At 51.4% G+C, this 21817-nt stretch overlaps 1 protein-coding gene across 17 annotated transcripts in view; it reads right to left on the bottom strand.

The window, feature by feature from the left end:
* Positions 1–482: 482 nt before the first annotated feature.
* Positions 483–21817, bottom strand: part of LCOR (ligand dependent nuclear receptor corepressor) — a 93883-nt gene continuing 72548 nt past the window's right edge. For all 17 annotated transcript variants that reach the window (XM_030486884.1, XM_030486878.1, XM_030486873.1 and 14 more), the window contains one exon: positions 483–12563. In XM_030486884.1, the coding sequence (XP_030342744.1) occupies positions 8066–12563 (4498 nt within the window). In that variant the 3' untranslated portion in view covers positions 483–8065. The remainder of the gene's footprint in view (positions 12564–21817) is intronic.

Below are 21817 nucleotides of genomic sequence, written 5' to 3' on the forward strand. Positions count from 1 at the left end.
TAGAATCAACTAAGTTGGAAAAGACCTTCAAGATCATCAAGTCCAACCATTACCCCAGGACTGCCAAGACCACCACTAAACCATGTCACTACATGGGCTGAGGGCTCACTGCTAGGGAGAGCTGGGGTTATCCATTCAATGCCTTGAAAAGGAGCCATCACTGCCTGGGTCATGCGTGGGGCAGCAGGAGAAACCGCAGGGCTGGGTGTGTGCTGTCATGATGGAGTGGCTGTGGGGGACACTGGGCACCTGTAACTCTTGGGGGTGAGAAAGAGGAGTCCTGGGCAGCAGCCCCCAGGAGCACTGAGGGGTTGCACTGTTTGTCCCACAAACCTGTGGCAGAAACCAGCACCACCAGCTCAGACACCAGCATGGGAGCACTCAAATCCCGCCTGGCACTTATATCCCCCCTCCAGAGAGGGGGTCCCCTGCTCCGTGCACTCACTCACCTTCACCCTTCCCCAGTTATCACACCAAACATGTTGATATCAAAGAAACGTTTAATAAGCTGCAATAAAATACGGACCTTTAGAAAGCTCATAGGGTGAATATCGACAGTGGAGGAAGAAAAGAAAACAAGGTGGTGGGAATCCTTGAGGAGTTCAGATCTGAGTCAGGGACATTTTACCTGGAACAAGAACACAACTTCTTCCATAGGCTAGGATGAAATAAAAGACAGGAGCACAGAGTTCACAAAATGTCAACATTTAGAGAGTTGATACATATTCAAAGTTCAAATGACCCAGCTCTTATAGCTATACATATTGATTTAAAGCAACTTAATATAACTTTATTTTCTTTTTATATATACACTTTCAAAGGTTCGTCAGGTGAGGTATGTAAACATTATCTAATGGAAACCCCTCTCCACATTTCCAACCGAGAATTCACAGCAGACAGTTCATTTTCCCAACTCGCCACGCAGTACTTCCTGCTCCCCAGAGCACCCAGGAATGCCGTCCCAAGCCACGGCTCTCCCAAGGCACAGCCATCGGCTCCCATTTCCCACTGCTGGTCGGTACAGTTCACATTGCTTAGGCTCAAACATACAGTACCGGACAGGAGGACTTTTCAGCTCAGTGTCTAAAATTCATATAGAAACAAACAGAGAAACAAAACTCTCCCAGGGAAGCAGATACAGATGAAGGAAAAACATTTGCCATCAGGGTGGAGATAATATTTAAACAGTGAGTGTCTTCAGTAAAAGAATTATTAGGTTGTTGTTGCCTTTTTTCCTTTTTTTTCTTTTTTTACACACCTGCTCCAAGGTCAAAGGAACCGTGGGGCTGGTGAGGGGTCCCGCAGGGCCGGCACCCGGCAGCACTCCCCGCGCCACCCTCCGAAGTCAGAGACCCATCATCATAAAAGCAGCAACGACGCCGCTGATGCTTCCCCACACAGCAAACAGCTCCAGGCAAAAAAGGGGTTAAAAAAAACCAAGAAGAAAATTCCAAACCCACTTAGTAAAAACCAGCCAAATGACCTCGAACCGCCTAGAAGGAAAATTCAAATTGCAGCATGGCAAGCACGCGACCTTCTGGAGCCGGCACTGGGACTGTAACGGTGGCAGCGGTGCGCTCCCTTGGGTCACCCGTACCCTCAGGTGCCACAGGAGCCCCAAAGGCAGCTGCTCCCTGCAGGAATTCACTAGCAGGAGTTTGCTATCGGGACCTACCTACCCTATCCTGGCCATTTTGGGGGGATTCCTTGGGGGTGAGGCAGCCCCCACCTCCTGCATCGCTGGAGTTCCCTAAGCCAAGAATCCCCACACATGCCGTCTTGAACCGAGCCCCCGCCAGGAGCGGGGTTATTTCCACCCGGCCATGAGCCCCTGCCATTGAAACAGACATTATTACTACAAATCTTATTGCTTGCAGTGCCCCCCGCCCCGGGGAATGGCCACAGGAGCAAACTGCTTCCCCAGGGACCGTGGCCATCAACCAGGCCTGACATCATCAAAATGAGATGAAGAGAAAGAGTTAATGCTTCAACTTTGATGTGACGTTAAAAATCCAAACCGACCACCACCACCACCACCCACCCCAACCCGTCCCATCCCATCCCGTCCCCCCCACGCAATAGCCAGCCCTTTGGTTGCGGCACGCTGGGCAATTACAGCCCCACCAACCAACACACCAGTCAGAACAAGAACCTGTGGAAAGCCCATGAAATAAATATCTTTAAAAAACTATTTACAATATTAGATCTGTGAGCAATGAAGTGAGAGAAAAATGCTTTTTACCTGCCCCCCAAAAAAGCTTAAAAAGTAGGTTAGCATCCTGCTGCCTAGCACAACACTATCTTACATGGCACCTACACATAATATATATTCACATTTCATTTTAAAATTAGGTACTCTTACAAACAGACTTAGAAAACATTGGCTAGCAACGCAGCCCGAGGGACCCACACCACGAACGCCGGCCAGCTGCATCCCAGCTCCTCCGGCTGCCCCCAAGCTGCCAACGTGCCCTGAATCGAAACCACCAGCTGCCCCGCCACTGCCCTTCAGGGAGAGGGTGGAAGTGCTCGTGAAGGAGAGGGCTTGTCCGCGGGAAGGGGAGGAAGAAGGACGGGGACTGTGATCTCTGCTAAGCCTAGGGGTGAGCTTAATACAAACAAGAACTCCTGAGAACATCTTAGAACAGATGGATTCATTTCACAACCACCAAGCTAAAGGATGGGCCAAATGGACGCTACGACACACAGGGAAAGAGGTGGGGACGTGCGCGATGTGGGGACATCGTAGCCTCGTGGTTTGCTCACAATACCTATCATTACAAGGAAAGCTGCAGTGGCCTTCCCTGGCCAGAGGAAGCCTGCCTCTGCCTTGCTCCCGGGTCATCCGGGCATACAGCCTGGGAATGTGGACCCGAGGATGCCTTGGCTGGGGCTCAGCCCTTTTCCCCCAGCACAACTGCTGGCAGTGGAAAGGTGGGAGCACCTCCCTGCTGCCCCAAGGCACTGCCATGCCTACAGGAGGCTGGGAAACATGGCTTTCCCAGTGGCCTTCAACTGGGAATGCAGTTAGGCTGAAAGAATATGAGCTGGAGAGAGAAACTGTCCATTAGCAAGACTTAAAAACAGGACAGCAGTACATCTGTGTCCTTCTGAGATTACATCTCTATTTCCTAGGATGTTACTAGGGGCTGGAAGAGCTTCTGGGAACATCGGCATTTCCAGAGGTGCCAAGTGAGCAGCTGGGACATGGGCCTGCCTGGAACTTTGCTCATCTGCACACCAGCAAAAAGAGGCTTGGCCAGCTCACCAGCCTGCTCAGTTCAGTGCCACAGCTTCCCCAAGCATGTCAGGGGCAGGGATGCAGAGAGCAGTGGGGGGAAGTTCATCCCACTCTCCCATAGCACGGAGAATGATGAGCAATGTGGCAGAAAGTTTGCTGCAAGCATCAGCACCAGCTAGCCAGCTCTTTGGAGAAGGTTTGCTGCAAATGCATTTCACTGATGCGTTGGCAGCTGAACACAGAAACACCACTGCACACAGCAAACATGAGCAAAGCCGGCCTCATGAGTGATGAATATAAACATGCGTGCACCTTGGATATACTGCACGTACCTCATCAGCAGAGAAACCCATTCCAGGGCTAGCACTGCTAGACAAGAACCTAACAGTGAAAGGCAGAAGGAACCATCCTGGGCACAAACTGCTCTTGCTGCAGCCCTCAAGCCCAACAGACAAACCTTGACTCTGAGCTCACAAAACCAGCCCCTCACAGAGGTTAGGTAAGATGGGTGGCTCCTGATCACGTGAAGCGTGAAGATGCAGAGCTACCCATGAGAAGGTGAGAGAGGAAAGGGTAACCATGCAAATGAGAGAGGGGGACTGGCAGCAAAGGCATAGTAAGGGCACTAGTGGAGGTGCAGAGCTAAGGAGATGCTGTTCCTGGTACATGCACCAGAGAGCTGGGATAAAGACTAGTTTCCAGAACAGGATGAGAAAGTGGCCACCAAGGAAAGCCAAAGTAATAGAAAGAGTAGAGATCTGGTTTGTGGGACACAGCCCTTGTGCTGAAATCCGGAGCTGAATAAGCAGAGCAGGAAGCTGCACGGTGGCCCAGAGGAGAGGAGCGCAATGAGGCTGCGGAGCTGAGGATGGCACTGTGGTAGTGCCAGTGGGCAGCCCCGCACCATAGCAAACAGAAACGCACTCGATGCCTGTGTGGAATAAGGTGATAAATTGTGTTGCTTATTTTCTTCCATTCATTGAGATCATCTGCAGGTCCCTGTGCATCCCTTGCATTGCGTAGAAGCTGCATTTATTGGAAACAGGCTGCTCTAAAGCAGGGGCTGTGCCTCAGCCTCAACACCTCACCACTGCCTTGCAAACAGAGCAAACAGAAACAAGCAGTGCATGTCCCAAGGCATTAACAAAGAGCAACAGGTTATATATATGGTAGTATCTCTACTAATTTTTATGTCTTTTGTGTACTGTTCTAGCTGAAACATGGCTGCATGGAGAGAGAAAACTGGGAAGTAGATCGAGAAAAGAGTAATGCAACATTAAGACTGATTGGGAAAAAAAGAAGAAAAAATTCAAACATCTGAGCACTGATAAAGAAACTGGAGCTACCCAGGCAATAGTGTCCTGCCAGGCAGTCACCTCACATGCAGACCCTTTCATTTGCTAGCAAATTGCAGCATTGCTCCTTCCTGCCCCAAAATAAAGCACTCACAAAAGCAAGTGCAAAGCACATTAAAAGCAGGTCTTACAGTCTGCAAGATCTGGCAGCTGCTATTGGTGTCAAGTGGAAAACGCACACAGGAGAGGCAGAAGGGCCAGGATGGCATCTCCAGGAGCAGTGACAGCAAGGAAAGGAGCCTGGCAAGGTTTCCTCATAGCAGAAAGCCTCAAGGCTTTTCTAGAGATGACAATCACCTCTGGGGCAACCCAAAGGATTGCACAGACCTCTAATTCAGAAAACTTGTCCAAATGCACCAATATTCCCACTTGGAGAGGCCATGCCTGAGTGCTTGCTGCAGCAATTCAGCCCTAGCTGATGTCTTCACCCTACCCATCCTTGGCAAACAAGCCTGCTCTCCATAAAAGCTACCTGCATGAGTTAAAGCCGCAGGCACTTTGAGTCTCAGGCCATGTTGCCTGCACACTGCCCAACATGGCCACACCAATGTCACTCCCTCCTCGAGCCCTGCGACTCCCTGCCTTCAGCATGGGAAATCTCCATTCAATCAAGCCAAAACACAGCAATACAAGAGAAAACTATAGACCGAGACTGGAAGTTCAAAGGGGTGGAAGGAATATGGTTTTCCTTTTAGCATCTCTGTTTCCTCCATGCACCAGATTCTAGCCACTCCTCTCCGGAGCAGACGCCTAGCCAGGACACTGCCGGGAAGCTTGGCGTGCTGCTCCTGCCACCACCTAAGCCAAGCAGCACACACTGAAGTGGGACAGACACACAGATACTGCTGTGCTCCCAGCACTGGTGTGATGCCTGCCAACACCCAGCCTTGACACGCTCAAGCCAAGGAGTGCAGGGGAAGCCCCGGCACACAGGAAGGCAGCCAGGAGGCTGGAGCAGCAGCATCCCATCTGAAAAACTTCTCTCCACTTGCTTTCTCAAGGATTTTATCCTAATGAGGTTCCCACTCCCAGAAGCACACTAGACAGAGAGCAGGACAGCCTGCATTTACCAGCAGCTAAAAGATGAAAGAGCAAGAGAGAAGGAAAGCCCTGAGCAGCACTTTGTGCATGGTGCCCAGCACGGCTCTGCACACACAGGCCAGCATAGGTGCTTCAGGAGTGATGGCAAAAGGCGGGGAAAAGGGGTTTTGCTGCAGGGGAATGGCACGAGGAGCAGAGGTAAGAGGGCTGCTTGCACACATGACTAGCCCAAGGTAAGGAGGGGAAATTCCAGGCCCATGTGCCTGCAGAGGCTGCCCCAGCCAAAGGTTAGAGGAGGACCACAAGAATGGATGGAGAAGCAAGAGGGAAAGACAACCCATAAGAAAGGTACAGATCAGTCATTTAACTGCCATCAGTGCCCTCCTGCCTCGCGCCACTCCTAAAATGCTTTTAAATCTTTTCTGATGGAATGTTTGATATATTTAATGCATGCAGTAAAAATTAAAGTCATAGATAACTTCATAGTAATCTGTACAGGGACTGACAGGGTAGATTTAATCACTGCCTAGCTGCTCAGAGAGTTAACTTATTCTAGCATGATTCAAAGGAAAAGTAAACAACTTTATGGGTTTTTCTTTTACATCAGCCATTTCATAGTAAGAGGAAAATGTGCTGCAGCCTTGTTTGCGTCAGCACTGGGGGAAGGGAATACCTGCAAGACAGCAAGAGGTGCTCTGCGAAGGACGTGCGAATCTCAAACGCCTGGTTTCATCCTCTATACTGAATGGGTACAATGAAAGATTTAAAAGATTATTATCTGCTCTCCACCTCCAATTATGGGCTTTAGGATCTGCAGTTCAATGCCAACTGTGAAAAGCAATTCCTGTTGCAGGCGAGCCCTCTCTAGCCTCTGCCCCCAGGGCAGGAGTCTCCTGAATGCGTGGCCTGCACCAAAGCCTTGCAGAGCAAGGACCAGCAAGTGGCTGTTAAAGGTCAGGCCATTCCAGAGCCTGGGGTGCCCCCTCCAGCACTGCTGCTCCCTGCACGGGAGTAGGCTTGCATCAGGATCCATGGCTTTGTGAAGCCACGGAGATGCAATGGCTGAGCAGGGTCCTTGCCCTGAGCACAGACCCCAGCAGTCACTTAGCCACGGACAGTCTTTGCTCAGCAGAGCCAGCACAGCCACATGCTGTGTGTACTTGTAACAGGTCTTTCTCAGAGGTGCTAGGCACTGTGACCCTGTTCTGCCACTGCTGACCCCCCACTGGCTTTGAAATGTTATGCAGTGGCTTGCAGAGGAGCCCTGCAAAAGTGTCGTGCAGAGCAGAAGCTTGGCCACTTTCAGACTCCACAGCACCAGACACAAGCAAGGACAAAGCCAACTGCACCTTACTAGTAAAGGGATGAAATGCAAATCACAGTAAAAAATAGATTTAAGTCAGTCCCTTATCCCAGCCCTATTCCAACTGCAAATTCAGGCTTAGGAGGACACTAGGTAAGACGTGCACAAAAGCACGGGATGAGGGTCAGGGCTCCTCTTCTGCAGAGCAACAACATCAGAAGGAGCTTGAGCACATCAAAAGGGAGAGATTCAACCTTTAGTGAAGCACCGTGGAAACTGCTTTGCCATCAGAGACCACAGAAATCACTACAAGGGCAGCAAAACAGGTCTGTCCAAATGCAGGGCACGGCATGACCGATTCATCCCTGAAGCCAGCAAGAAATACAGACAGATATAGCCCAGCGTGCCCACCTGGCAGCAGTGGATGCAGCAACCTGGTACCCAGAGCCCCTGCAGCATCTCCCCTCCTGCCTGAGCAGGACACCCACCCCATGGACTGTGCCATGGGGGGTGAGGCCGCCATCAGCAGTACACACACCAGTAGCAGGTATCAGTATGGGATACCACCAGCTGCTACTAACGAACCGACAAAGGACAGATTTGCCTTTCTCTCCCTCAGTGATGGGAAATGGTTTTGGTTTTGCTTTAAATGCCACTAAGAAGACAGACAGAAGGAGGACTTTGAAGGAAAGGGAAATGTTTGCGTGCACCCAAAGACTGCAAAAGCTACTTCATGTGCACGGTGGTGGTTTTCTTTCTGCTACAGTACAAGTGCTTGTGCCTCAAGTATAAAACGCAAGCCTCCAAATCACACAGACGAGCTTCTTATTTTTATTTTTAAAGTGATAAATAAGGCACTGTACTTTTAACTAAAACTGCCTGGTTCCGAGTTTAAAAAAACCCAAGGAACGTTCAAACTGTAGAAACTTCCTTCTGAACAGCAGAGCCAGACAGGCTGACCTCTTCTCTGTCCAAGACACATCTGCCGATGCCTAAAATCACGGGCGTTATCCTTTAGCTGCGGATTTTTAAAGGCTTGCTACAGCTTATAAAAGCAGCTTTAGTTAATGCATGGTAAAGGGTTACTACTGTACATTGGGTTTGTACATGGCTACCGGTTCTTTGCTATTTCGGGTCCAGTCGCGAGCGTTTGCTGTGCGAACAGTCCACTTTTGCCCTCAGCTTCCTCTTGCCCTGCGACCCGCTGCTCTCCTGCATCTTCTTCATGGACCTTGTCAGGGTTTTCCCACCGCTGGGCTTCTTGTTGGCCATCTTCTGTGACCGTGTGGAGGACTCCCCCAGGGGCTTCTGCTTTGGGGACTTGGCCATCTCCTCGTGGCCAGGGAGCAGCACGGCCCGTCTGCTCGTGTTCTCCTTGCCCTTCCGCATGGGGAGCCGCATCTTCTCCAGCTGCCTTTTTGGGGCTCTCTTCTCTTTCAAAGACATTTTTCTAGCCAGCTTATTGCTCCTCTCCATGGCAGCCTGCTTTCGGGTGGCAGGAGCTTTCGTGCTCACCTCCGAATGCTTTATTTTACTGGCCTTCTTGGCAGGCAACTTGTCCTTGGTGGAGGAGCCGGACCGCTCCTGCGTGCTCCCGCTCTCCTTCAGCGTCCTCTTCTTCCTGTTGAGCTGGAGGTCAGCTTTGGGCGAGGGGTCCTCCTGGGACCTGCTCTTCCCCTTCCGCCCCTTCCCCATCCCATCCACTGACGGAGATTTAGCAGGAAAGGCGTCTGCTTTGATCTGCAAAGCCAACTTTGGAGACATCAGCGGGTTGATGCACACGCTCTTCCGGCTCTGCTTGCTCTCCAGGGATGGGTGGTCCCCTGGGCCATCGCTCTTCTTCTCTGCCTTCACCATGCGGTGCTGGGCTCGCAGCTTGCCCCGTAGGTTGGAGTACTTGCGCAGGATCCTGGTGCTGGCCTGCGTGGGCAAGCTGGGTGCAGGCTGTATGGTTTTGTCTTCGCTCAGGTCCTCGGTGCCAGCATTGGTGGGAGACGTCTGGCTGGGAGCGGTGGCTTCCTCAGCCTCTGCTTTATCAGCGTTCTCCCTAATTTTGGCCCAAAGCTTTTGGTTCTTCAGGTTATTCCGAGCTGGGGTAGTGGCGGCGAACTTCTTGAGGTGTTTCTTCAAGCGTTCGGCTTGCAGTGAGCTGGGGTAGAGACTGGAGGAGGAATATTTCTGCATGGGGACTTTGATGGGGGGGATCTCCCCTGGGAGACGGGTGTTGAGTTTCTTCACGATCACTAGAGATCTGGTTTCAGTTGTCTCCAGAAACCACTGGCAGATGTCAGACAGCTTAAAGGCTTTCATAAACAGCATCTGGACAGGAGAAAGCTTCTGCACTTCCAGCGAGCCTCTACTTTTCCGTGTCCTTTTCTTGCTTTTCCAAATCTCTTTCAGTTTGTCGGCTTTGTTCTTTACCTTGGGGGTCGGCTGCACCTCCTTCTCCAGCTGAATCCATCCTTTCTGAACTTTCATGTACTGGGCGTTGAACTCGGCAATGAGCTCCTGGTTCTCCTCTTCAGCACACCACTCCATGAACTTTGGTTTGCTGTCAGCCGTGTCTATGTCCTCCAACACCGGGGAGTCATCATTCCCTGAACTGCATTCGTCCCTCGGTTTGGGGATCGCTTGCATAGACTCCTTCCCTGGTGTGCTCTTTTTTGCAGTGTCTAAGGGTGTGGGGGTGTGTCTTAAGTTATAAAACTGCAGGGCGACCTTTTTATGCTTTGCAGACTTTGCTGGAACATGCTTGCTTCCACCTCTGCTGCTGGGACACGGAGGCGAGTTGGCCACTTGCTCGTAGTTCTCCAGCTTGCCCATGTCCCTGGTGCTATTGGAGCTCTCTTTATCCTTTGCGCTGGCATTGCCGGCTTTCACATCCACTTGCTCGGCATCATTTGCAGGCACAGTGCTCTCCAGAGGGAGGAGAATGCTTCTCTTCTCAGAATCAGCCTGGATGCTGATTTCCAGCATCTCACCCGGTTGACTTTGGCTGCTGTTAGCAGGTGGATCACCTGTAGAGGAACTTTCTCCCTCTGCTACAGTCTCTTTTGCCAAGATGCTTTTATAGGTTTGTCTGGTAGTGACACCATTCTCCTCACCTGGCTGCTGCTCAGCGATACTCTCTGGAGCCTGGCCAGTGCCGAGCCCCTCGCTGGTTTTGAGCAGCACATTGGGGAAGCAGTCGTTTGGGAAGTGCGTGGATGCTGCCCCATCCATGTGCATTTCTCTCTTGAACCGCTTAGTGCCAGGGCTCTGGGAGAGTTTGATCTGAAGGCAAGGAAGCTGCACAGAGCTGGAAGAACCAGCATCCTCACCACTGCCCTCGGAGGGTGACTGGGATTGCTGGCTACGGAGACGCCTGTCCGATGCCACAAGCACTCTCCTGCTTTTCTTTCGTTTCTTGTCTAGACTGTCTTTGGAAGAGACAGAGTCTTTCCCTGCAGCGTCGGAGATGTCAGATTCAGGCAGTGTTTCCCCTTCAACAGGTTCTTTTTCACCTGCTGGGCTGTTATTCTGCACTGCCTCCCCTTCTGGTATTTTGAGGAGGGCTCGGCTGCTCAGCACAGTCTCCTCTTGCTCAAGGGGGCTGTCACCCACCGTGCCTGATAATTCGGCTTCTGGTTCAGCATCGATGCTTTTATTCATATCCGCACACTGCAAAGTGGCAGGGGGCTCTGGAGGGCTCTCCCTGTCCGTGGTGGCAAGGGGCTCATCAAGAGCCTGACAGCCTGGAGAGCACGGGCAGGGCTCTGCCAGCCCCAGCCCGCTGGGCTCCACATCCCCTACGCCTGGAAGCTGGGCAGGATCCCTGGCACCATCACAGGCCAGGGGTGCTGTGTCTGCAGTGGCAGTGGGCTGCAAGGGGGACTTTGGCTCTGGGGTGGCGGAGGGGTCTGGATCAGTTTGTAAGTTGGAGCTTGGACATCCTTCCTCCTCAGTGGGTGCTTCTGAGATGGGGAGGGCAGCAAAATCGGCTGGCTGCCCGCCACCACTACTGTCCCCAGAGGAGCCCAGGCTGCTGCCAGCCTCCTGGGGCATGGTACCTCCAACTCCTGTCTCCCTTCCTTCAGCAGGAGGGGAGCCGGGGGGCGGTGAGCCAGCCGAGCTGTCCTCTTTCTGGGGGCTAGGTGGAGCAGAGAGGGAGAAGAAGGGCATGGCCATGGTGGCTTCCCTGGACCGCAGCGCCCGGGTATCCCGGGGCTGTACAGAGCCCAGCTCAGCTCTCTCTTTCACCTCGCGGCTGGCTGGTGCCCCTTTAGCCAGGAGCCTCAGGGAAACCCTCTTCTCACCTTCCCGTCCTGTCCCCGCAGACCCCCCCACCGAGAGCACCAGGGATGGCTTAGTGCTTACAAGGGTCTCTGTTCGCAGTGCTGGGCCGCTCCCCCTTTCCTCCACCTGGGAGCTCTTCATCAGCGTGCGGACGGTCGGGAGCTCACAGCATTCCCCGTTGAAGTAATACCCCCGCGTGCTCTTCCTCGCTGTCCTGCGGGACGACACCGACCGCTGGCTCTCGAAATGGCACTCAGTGATGGGCTGGCTGATGTACACCACGTCACACTGGTTGTCGTAGTCGTTGATCCTCAGCCCCGACGCCTTCTTGCTCTTCCGAGTGGATCTGAGGGAGGCTGCCTTGGCACGGGGGTGCCCGCCGGGGGTCCGGTGGGTGGCTGGCGCGGCACCAGTGGGCAGCCAGCCCTCTTTGGACTTGTCGAGCGGGCCCTTGTCGGCCGGGTGCAGCTGGCAGCCTGCCTTGCCCTTGGGCACAGCGTGCAGGTGGTTTTCTTGCTTTGGTCTTGCATCTTGTTCTTTTGCGTCTAAGTCCTGGTGCAAAGATGCGTTTGAGCTGCATTGCAAAGTGTTCTCTTTGTCAGCTCTGCGAGGGGGGGTCACCGCAAAGCTGGGATCCCAGGACTCTTCTGGCAGAGCTCTGAAGGAGCTCTTCTGGGACCCCAGACAGCTGTCTAAGCTGTCCTCATTGCCATTCACATTCGCCACTTTGACCGAGATATAACCTTCCATCAGAGTCTTACCTGCTAGCTGCTCTTTACTGTCCTCACACTTCCTGACTTCTTGCTCGTGTCCAGCAGCTTGCTGCCCGTCCAGACTCTTTACGGCATGATGGAAATGCAAAGAGGAAGAGTTCAATGTGCTGAGGTATCCTTGGGTGGAGCTATCCTTTGGACTAGCAGAACGAAGCCTGGCGACGGGGAGCTCAGAGAAGTCCCTTCTCAAAGCAGGACTGGAGCTCTCTGCTCTGTCCAGAGATTTCAGCTCTGCCAGCTGCTTCGGGGCTTGTCCCATAATATGCAGGGGGCCATCAGACCCTGACTGTCCTGGCTCTGAGGAAGAAGGGGCCTTTGATTCAGTACAAGTAGCACCCTTGTCCTGATTTTCAGTGCTTCGCTGGCTACAACCAGAGCCACAAGTAGAGGCCTCCATGCTCTCGGATTCAGGAAACTGCTGGCCTTCAGAGTCTGGTTGTACTTCAGTGTATATGTCGTTTAGCACACGGATGAATTGCTTCTGGTGATGTGTACACAGTCTGACCATAAACTTTTCCAGTGGAGACTTCGGCTGATTGTTAGAGTCTATTGCTATTGTCTCTGCTGCATCCTCACTAGAGAGATAAAGAGAGAAGCAATCAGTAACATGTCCCATGGAATAAAACTTTATGCTGCAAAACTGGAATAACCCTTTTCCTCCCACTCAGGCATATCACTTGCCTGACCTCCAGGTGAGATCAAGCCTCCTGTTTTCAGGGGGCTGGCAGGTATCCCTTCGGTCTCCAACATGCACACTTATGTATGTATACTGCTGGCAGGACACGGACCACACTTCTCCTGTGGTCCGTGTCCTGCCAGAGCACTCATAATTACACTTCTAGCTAGGACATGCTGGTGTGTAGGCACCATGCAACATGTTCAAAGCAAACCTAAATTGCTCAGTAAGAATCAGATATAGTATTTTCACGGTGCCCAGTGTAGAAGGCCCAGCGCAGCTGGGACCCAGCAGGACACCTCTGCATGCTCAATCTGCCCAGCCAGGCTGAGTGGGAGCAGAGCAGCATCCCAGCTGAGCATCCAAATGACAGAAATCTTGAACTACTGTGAGACTTCAAACTCTGCTTATGCCTCGGTGGCAGAACATGGGTCTGGGGCAAACTGAGCAGATCTGAACCTCCTCTGCAAACCAGTGCAGAACCTGGTGCGCTCCCAGCCTGCAGGACATGAAGACAGCAATGTACCCCTGTGTGGTGCAGTGCCTTGCCATTTGCACTGACCTTTGATTTAGTGCCATTTAATAAAGTGGTTGTGCAGCTGACAGGCTGTCAACACGCAGTGGTCTCTCGGAAAGGTGTGCTTCTGCAGCGCAGGATCACAGCCATTAGCTAGCTCTCAAACCGAGGCAATTATCATTTACCTGCTTGGCAGAGGCAATTAATTAGGACTTATTGGTGGAGAGGTTAAGGGATAATTACCCAGTGTCTGCACCGTGCCAGGTGCCGTTACTGACACCGTATCTGCTCCCAATGGCAGCATGGGCGATTCCCACCCAGTCCTGGCCACACCGAGTGGACCGCGCACCTTGGCACCCATGCTGCAGGCGCAGGATCTGTGCCAGCAACGCCAGGTTGCTTTCCAGTAACAGTTGCACTTTGCACCTCCTGGCCTTGTAGTGGAGGAGTGAAAATCGTTTACCCCCACTACAGCCCTCCCCAGCATCAGACTCTGACCTTGCTCGCTTGGCTGGGTCAAGGGGGGCAACGCTTATCACAGGGTTTGGGGCGAGGGTGGGGAAAAGCAGCTTTATCTGGAGTGAGATTTCCCTCCACGCTGCCAGGTGGGTGGACAAGGAGGAAGAGCCCCAGCTTGGACAAGCCATTGGCAGAGAGAGGGAGGGAAAGCCAGGGACCGGAGCCAGCTGTGCTCGGTGGCAGCCGGCAGGGCTCTCCCAAAACCACCCGGAAAGGCTGAGCGAGCTCAGCTCCCAAATGTACTCCCAGGGTTAGCAATAAACAACGTACCTCGAGACTGCTTTACTACACCCAGGCGAAAAACCCGCCCTCAGCAACCGTCTCAACTGGTTCTACCTGGCGCTGCGGTGACTTTCAGTTGCAATGCCTGGGATTAGTTTAAACACAAACGCTCAGGTACAACCTGGCCCCTCTCCAGAGCCCTGCATGGGAAGGGTTATGTCAGCCAGGATCTCTTTCACAGCCCAGCTCCTCCCCTTGCCTTGCTGAATAACAAAGGGGATAAAAAACCTTTCACCCCCCTGCAGGAGGAGGGCTTGGAGCAGGGGGCTTTGCAGAGAGGCAGAGCTCAGCACTTTTACTCCACCTTTGCAAAGAGGGCGGTTGCTTTCCTCTTACCTGCTCACAAGCCCAGCTCCTAAGAGCGGCAGCCATCTTCCCCCTGGGAGCCTCAATTTATAACCGTGGCGGCAGAGGTGTGTCCCTGCCCCAGCCCTCCCCATCGCCATGCTCCCCGGGCAGCTCAGGAACAGGTTACGGTGGCAAAACAGCCAGTTTCCTCCTTGCCGGGGCACAAATGGCTGTGAAGGAAGAGCCATGGCATAGGCAAAGCCCGGGTGGGTGGTGAGGAAGAAAAAGTGAGCTACAGGCTGGGCGATGCCTGGCAAGGGAGGAGACTGTGGGTCTGTGTAAGAAGTCCCTAGTTTGGGTGAAGGGAACAAAGCAGCTGGACACGGTCCTTCCTTGCCTTGCAGTAGCGATGCTGAACGCAGCTGGTCGCAGGTCATGCCTGCCTTGCGAGTTGTACAGGTCTTCAAAAGACCCATATCCTGCTTGTATGGCAGAGGGGACCTGGCCTCCCTGGTCCTGAAGGCTCCAGGTAGCATTTCTGCCTTGCCTGCACCTAGTTTCCTCCTCTGAAGTGTGGCTGAGTCCATAGTGCTAATTTTCACCTTATTTGCCCCACTGTACTCCAAGGAATCAAGCTGAGATACACACCGCTTGTCAAGCTGTAAATTTCAAAAGCAGAGATAAGTATTTCTCCTGCTTGATAAAGAAAAAGCCATACAGCCTCGATGCCCTTTGTCCTTAAAAGACCCATCTCACTCAGTGAAACAGTTCACCTGCTTCTGCAAGCATGTTGCATTCGAGGTCCTCTGCTTTCACAACACTTTGGCTCAAAGATGGGTGGCAACTTCTCACTTTGTATTCAATCCTTCCCCAGCCCACCCCTGGTTGGGTGCTGCAGGCAGCATCACCTTTTCCAAAGGATAACCTTGAGGCAGAGCTCTCCCTGCCACCAGGCTCTGAGCATGGCTGGATCCTACCTCACCCCTTCCTCTCCCTGTGTCCCGAGGGTGCTGAGCTGCAGCCTGTGCCTCTCCATCCCCAGCTCTCCCAGGCACAGCTCCTTGGGACCTGCTGATCTCTGCATCCTGGGACCTGCTGAGCATTTCCCACCATTCCTGTCTGTTCTGGCTAGTACTACTAAACAAAATATGCCCATGGCTATTCTCCTGCCTAGCTGCCAATGGATGCAGGATTGCCCACATCTTCCCTACTTAAGTCAGTTTCTGAGAAGAGCTTGTTTTTTCCCTGCGTCAGGCAGTTTCTGAGAAGAGCTTGGTTTATGCTCAGGTGTAATAGAAGTGTTTATTTCAAGTGCCCTATGGCTTCAGACAGGACTGTGTAAACTGTTGCAGAGAAACTATTTATTTACATGCCTTATCAGAGAGAAGAAGAGAGGAAAGGAGAGGAGAGCTGATTGCAGAGCTGAAGTGCCTTCGCCGGGGAAGGTGTTGAGTACTAACAGGTTCCTCAGTCCCGTGGGCAAAGGCACAGCAGGAACTGAAGACTGGTGAATGCAGAGGATGGGAATGGGGAACATGGTTTTAAGAAGGGAGAAAAATTGATCTTGGGAGGCAGCCACTCCTGTCTCTGAAAAGCCTGCCTTTTGGGAGGCACAGGTCAGCCCTGCAGAAGCTGCTGGGCTCAGCAGACAAGTGAGGGAGCCCAGGGCTGCCCACATGTTCTGCAGCCTTCTCCTTGGTGCCTGTGCACACCCCTTCCCATGGGGCTTGGCCTGAGGCTCTCTTACTTTTGGGTGTACATGAGAAATGTGCCATTTCTCTCAAGGGCTGGAAAAGCCACAAGCCTAAGGATCTGTGGCCAGTGTGAGGTGACTTAGTGGAGACCCTCTATGCCTATGGCCAAGCTGCAAGCGCAGTCACAGACCCGTATGGGGTACCCAGAAGGATTCACTGTGCTGGACAGATAACCCACCTTCCCACAGAGCCTGGAAGATGGCAGGTCTACCCTTTCTGGCCACCAACATTGAAAGCTGCCTACACAAGGCTGTGGCTGCTGGGTGCTTCTCTGCTTCTGTGCCCCAACACCCCCCTTCCAGCCCCACTGCACGTGTCACCCCCTGCCAGCAGAAGACACCCCAGTGTCCCATACAGACCTTATCACCTGAGCCTCTCGCTACCTCCTGGCCTTTGTAGCTTCCCCAGGGCAGCCCTGTTCTCTCCTCCTTCCCCGCCTGCCACAGAAGGTGTCAGAGGCATCAAGGGGCAGGAGCTGTCAGAGACACAACCAGAGCTGTTGCTACGCAACCCCGGTGGTGCAGCAATTAATGCCAGGGAAAACACTGCGCTCTGAAGCTATTTGCATAGCTGCGTGCTGCAATACATTTGTTTGCATTGTGCCTGCACTGTTCAGTGGAGTTTGAAGTCAGCCCTCCCCCTGCTCTTGCTGGGGGGGGCCTGGGGCTTCCAACAAAGGCCATGCGGTTGGGGGTGATGGTGCTGGAGGAAGGCAGGGAGTTATCTGCCCATAACACCTATAGACTGCACAGGTATAGGATTTACAGTAAGAGGATGAAAGGTCAAAATATCTGGATTCCACCTTCACAGCCCAAGGAGCTTTGCCCACCTTACAGAGCCAGCTCCTGCAGTGCAGACCCACTGGTGGGGTTGCTGCACCTCCCCTTTTCTAGTTGAACCAGGGTGACACTGTGCTTGTTCTGCTTGTGATTGCCACAAAGAGAGCTTTAGGAGCAGCCCAGCCTGCCTCTGGTTCAAGAGCATATTTTGGGGGGGAGCAAGGGGAAGAAGAGAGGAGAAAGAAATCAATTGGTTTGTACCAACCGACCTGGGAAGCTGGTCTTTGAAAACCTGCTGATTGCCTACTGCTATCTTCTGTTTTTCCCACCCCAAGTTTCTCACTATTCAACATGAAGCCTGTGCCCTTTTTGGGTTTCTTTTTTTAGCCCTTGAACATTGGTTTGATTGATTATAAGTTTACAGGTATGTTTTGTACCTCAGCGGCACAAGAAGCAGCAGCAGAACAAAAGTTCAAGGCTAAGTGTTTCTGTTCCTTTCAGACCACTCTAAGCACCAGGATTATAGTTCTGTAAAAGAAACAAAACATAGCTATAAACTTATAAAATCCAATTCACTCTTTTTATGGGGGTGACCTCTCCCCTCCCTCTCCTGCTGCCGCGCAGCTGACTCTGTGCCAGTCAGTGGAGTGCTGCCTCGCAACACCCAAACCCAGAGGTACCACTGGAGTACCCCACCGAGCCAAAGGGAAACCTGGCTAAAAGCAGAGATCTGGGTGACTGAGAAGAAAGCCTAACTTGCCAGTGATGCTCTCCATCAGCTGAACCCAAAGCACTGACCATGCCCACCCTGACCCCAAGGTTGGAGGCAGCACATCTCGCTGCCCTCGGGTGGCATCTCCCGCCCTGCTGGCTTCAGGCGCTTGATTTACGTTTCAGGAAGAGTGGAGATGCCATTTTGAAGGATTGCAAAGGAGGAGCAGCCTCTTAAAAGGAGCTGACTCACTGCTGGCAACCAGGTGAGCTGACCCCAGCCCCAGGGGCGTTGTGAATCCTGTGTGTTAAATGTGCAGTTGAAAGTGGCTGTGGGTTGCCATTGGGCTTGGTTTCCCCAATGCTGGGGGGCTGCATGTGGAGCCACACTAGGGTCTTGCCCAGCAAGAGCTGGAAACGAGTTCTCTGCCAGCCCCAGTTTGGCTGGTGGAGTGGCTGTGCAAAAGCAAACACAGCTGGGAAAAGGCACTGGATGGAGGCAGGAGGTGACACTGCGTGTTTCAGCAGCAGTCCACACCAATGTCACTGCAGTGGACATGGAGCCACTGGCATAAACTCTCTGCCAGAACTTATTACCCCGGGGTAGCAAAAGGCAACCCAGGCTGCATCTTCCCTCCTCCATTTGATATGTGGTATGGTGCTCAAACCCATCTCTACTCATAGGTGCAGCAAAGACCTTGTGCTCTGAGAGGTGGAGGTGAGGGGACACATTTCCTTCTGCTGGCACCGCTCTGGGATGCAGCGATCCCTTGCAGCGATGGGCAAAACAGCCGCGGGCATAAATAGTGTAAAAGCCACTGCAGCAAGATTTTCTGGAGCTCATCTCTCAAAGCCCCAGTTAAAGGCTGACACTGGATGTACCAGTTTAAATGCCTGTACTTCAATCCTCAGAAATATGCCCGGCACCTAACACTCCCCACACAGATGAATGAGTCCCTTCACACCTCTGTGCGTGCTACAGTAATTCCTTCTCACTGCACTGAAAAAAAAAAGTAGAAAAAAGCATCACAGAAAGAGCTGAGGCTCCACACAACAGCAAGGAAGGAGAAAAAGCATTTTTCTTCTTTAAATTAGAAGCTGAAGTTGTGCAAAGCACAGCCAAAATAACTATGGAAATATTGCTGCCAGGTTCTCAAGGCCCCTGAATTTATGCTGTCCTTGGTGACGCATGTGGGGATGGATTGAGTTTGCATTTCAACTGAAAAGCAGGAAGAAACAAGTTATGGATAGGTTTTGTTTGGTTGGGGTTTTTGTCAGCACCATGTATTCATATAAGTATCCAGGCTGTACAATAAGCTAAGTGACTGGATAAACAAGAGACATCCATTACAGATTCAGACTTTTAACCCTTCAGAGTAGTGTCTTGCATTTGTTTCTTTATTTTCAAAGTAGTTAAACATTAAAAATCACTTCTCCCCACCTGTAGCCAAATAAAAATCTAACAAACCAAAGTTGGTTTTACATTAAGAAAACCTAATAGCAACCTCAGATAAGTTAATCATCTTTTTTATATTCCTGTCATAGCTTCCTCCACTCTCACCTTCCCCAGGTAACTAACCCAACTGTATTCTATAGGAGTTTATCATCACTTGTGATACTTCTAATACAATATTTAATAACTAATTAAAAATCTTACCACTGAGCTATTGCTTTAAAACCAAGGGAAATTTATCCTGTTGGAAACATTATTTTACGTACTGGCTTTCAAAGCCTTTCCACAATTGTCCTCGCTAATTTTTCTAATTATCAAGGACATCTGGGATATTCCCTTTAAGGAAAAAAAAAATTACCATGATTGTTTCTCTCTGAGGCAGTAGTGAGCATCTTCGCTGAGCTAGGTGCTCCAAATGAAAAGGTAACACCAGAAAAGCAGAACAGACCAAAAACCAGATAGCACCGGAAAACAGAAAACAAAAATGTGCAGGGCAAAGAAAAAAAAGGTCTTACACTGATTTTCACAGCTTTTCACATGTTTTTAAGAAAGCAGCACCCAGTTAAGGCAAGGGAGAAGGAACCACAGAGACTATGGTGCAGGGAGGGATGCCTTGAGTGTCTTTAACAGTCCCAGGTACCACACACCAGCTCTGGACCGAAGCTGAGGCAGGTGTATGGCCTCTGCCCTATTCCTGAGCCCATCACTGTCAGCTCCTGGTCTGCCCTGGGACAAAGCTCTCCCTCCCCAGCCCTTGGGCACGCACATACAGGTCAGCTGGGGCCTCTGCAACCACAGAGGTCCAACAACAAGCAAACCCCCCACCAAAGATGCACTCATATGCAGTAAAAGAAGGCTTGTGAGCAGGTTAAGCTACGCTGTGATACATCCCACCTTCCCCCCCTGTGCTGCACCGATGCTGCAGGGCTGCACCTGCAGGGTGGAAGAAAACCCAAATGCATCGGATGCCCTCCCCACAGACACTGCCAGCACTAGCTCGAACAGGCACATTGCCATGCACTGCTACTGTGTACTTCTAGAAGTCTTCAAGGATATTGAAGTCTGCAAATACCCAGGATATTTTGGGGTTTTTCCGACACGGATATCAAAAACCAAATGCAGGAATTAGCTAGAGCATTCGCTAGAGCTAAACACACTCAGCACAACGCGGCTGCCAAAGCTTGGGAGGAGCCAAGGGAAGACATTTGGAGAGCAGAGGGTATTTTGGGTGTAATTAACAGGCGTTGGGGGATATGACCCCATTTCAGATAACCTGGAGATTCTGGTAATTGGGCCTCAGATAATCAAGGCCACGCTGTTAATAGAAACAGCATCACAACTCCTAACGGCAGTGTTCCCCATGTGCCAATGCTATACCTCCTTGCACGAAAATGCCTCCTGAAATATGAATTAGTGATTTGATACATGCCCATATTCTCTGTCAACTGCCAGGCTGAGCGGCAAACCCTGTTTCTGACGCACCACTTTGGCTGGCTGCTTAGGAAATAGGTTAAGGCAGAGAAGTGGATTGCAGCCCCGGATGCCTGGGGACGAGGCTGTCTCAGAGCTGACGGGCTAGGTAAGCTCTATTTTGAAAGTGGGTTAATTTAACTGCCATTCAACTACCATTAAATGATGTAGGTTAATTTTATAGTCAGATAACTATTAAGAAACCAAAACACAAGGCAGGAAATGTCTCTATGCATGCCAGTGGGGAGAGGTTTCCTCTGCGCTAATGCACACCCCTCCCCTTCAGCTCCAACCTCTCATCCTTCCATTTCTGTGCATCCCTCACATCATCTCTTCTGTTTTTTTAACCCTTGTCATTACACACTATTGTCCTTCCTCCCCTTTCAAGAGAGTCTATTCTCCTCTCAAAAATTCACCTTGATATCCCAGCCCACAATTATTTTTCTTCTTTGTTTACATTGTTACATATCTCGATGCTAAAGGAAGACTAACAAACACAAAACTCACCCGACCACAATGAATGTCCACTGAAAAAGGTCCCATCTCCCCCCAACATCCAATATTTGTCCAGCTATGTGGCAAACCGAGGCAGGGAACAACACCTTGCTTGGAATGTAATGTGCCATCACCACTAATACACCTGGTTTTCTTTAGGGTTATTTACCACATTTAAAGCCTCCTCGATTTTGGCAGGTTCATAATTGGGTGCTGCAGTTAAAATGTACTTTTATCTCTGTGCAATTTTCCTTCCTGCAGCATAACGATAGGTATTGTTTGTTTCTTTATGCTGGGGACAAAACCCATCAATTGCTGGTTTGCCATAAAGAGAAAAATAAAGTGGAAAAAAACCATATATCAACAACAGCTTATGCCTGCAAAGGCACAGATCCTTTGGAAAAAGCAGAAGTGACTCATCACTCCTCTCGCACAGGGAGGAAGGAGCCAGCACTGCAGCCAGGCACATCCTCCCTGAGATGCCTTCACAGATTGCCTCCCTCTGACCTCTGCTCCTCCCTGGTCCCATTGCTCCCACCAGCAGGAAAATGAGTCCACAGCCTTTGCTGAAGAAACTAAAGCGATGATGACCCATTAGCACATGCTGCCCATCAAGCACTCGCGGGTCTCCTCTACCGCAGACATTTTTTATTGTATTAACAGTAAGTGCACTACACAAACCCTGAAAGCTCAGAGAGATGAACTCACACTTAACGGAGCAGTGGTAATGAGACCACAGCACTAACGGGATGCTGGTGTTTTTACTGTGTTCTATGTGACCAGAGAAACACAGAATGTGGCCATCCCCAGGAATCGCAGCAAAACCACCTCTGAAAAACACTCCTTGCAGTGACTCACACTCAGACAGCGACGCCAGAGCCCAAA

This window comes from Strigops habroptila, chromosome 5, assembly GCF_004027225.2.
Source record: "Strigops habroptila isolate Jane chromosome 5, bStrHab1.2.pri, whole genome shotgun sequence".
In the NCBI taxonomy this organism is placed as follows: Eukaryota; Metazoa; Chordata; class Aves; order Psittaciformes; family Psittacidae; genus Strigops; species Strigops habroptila.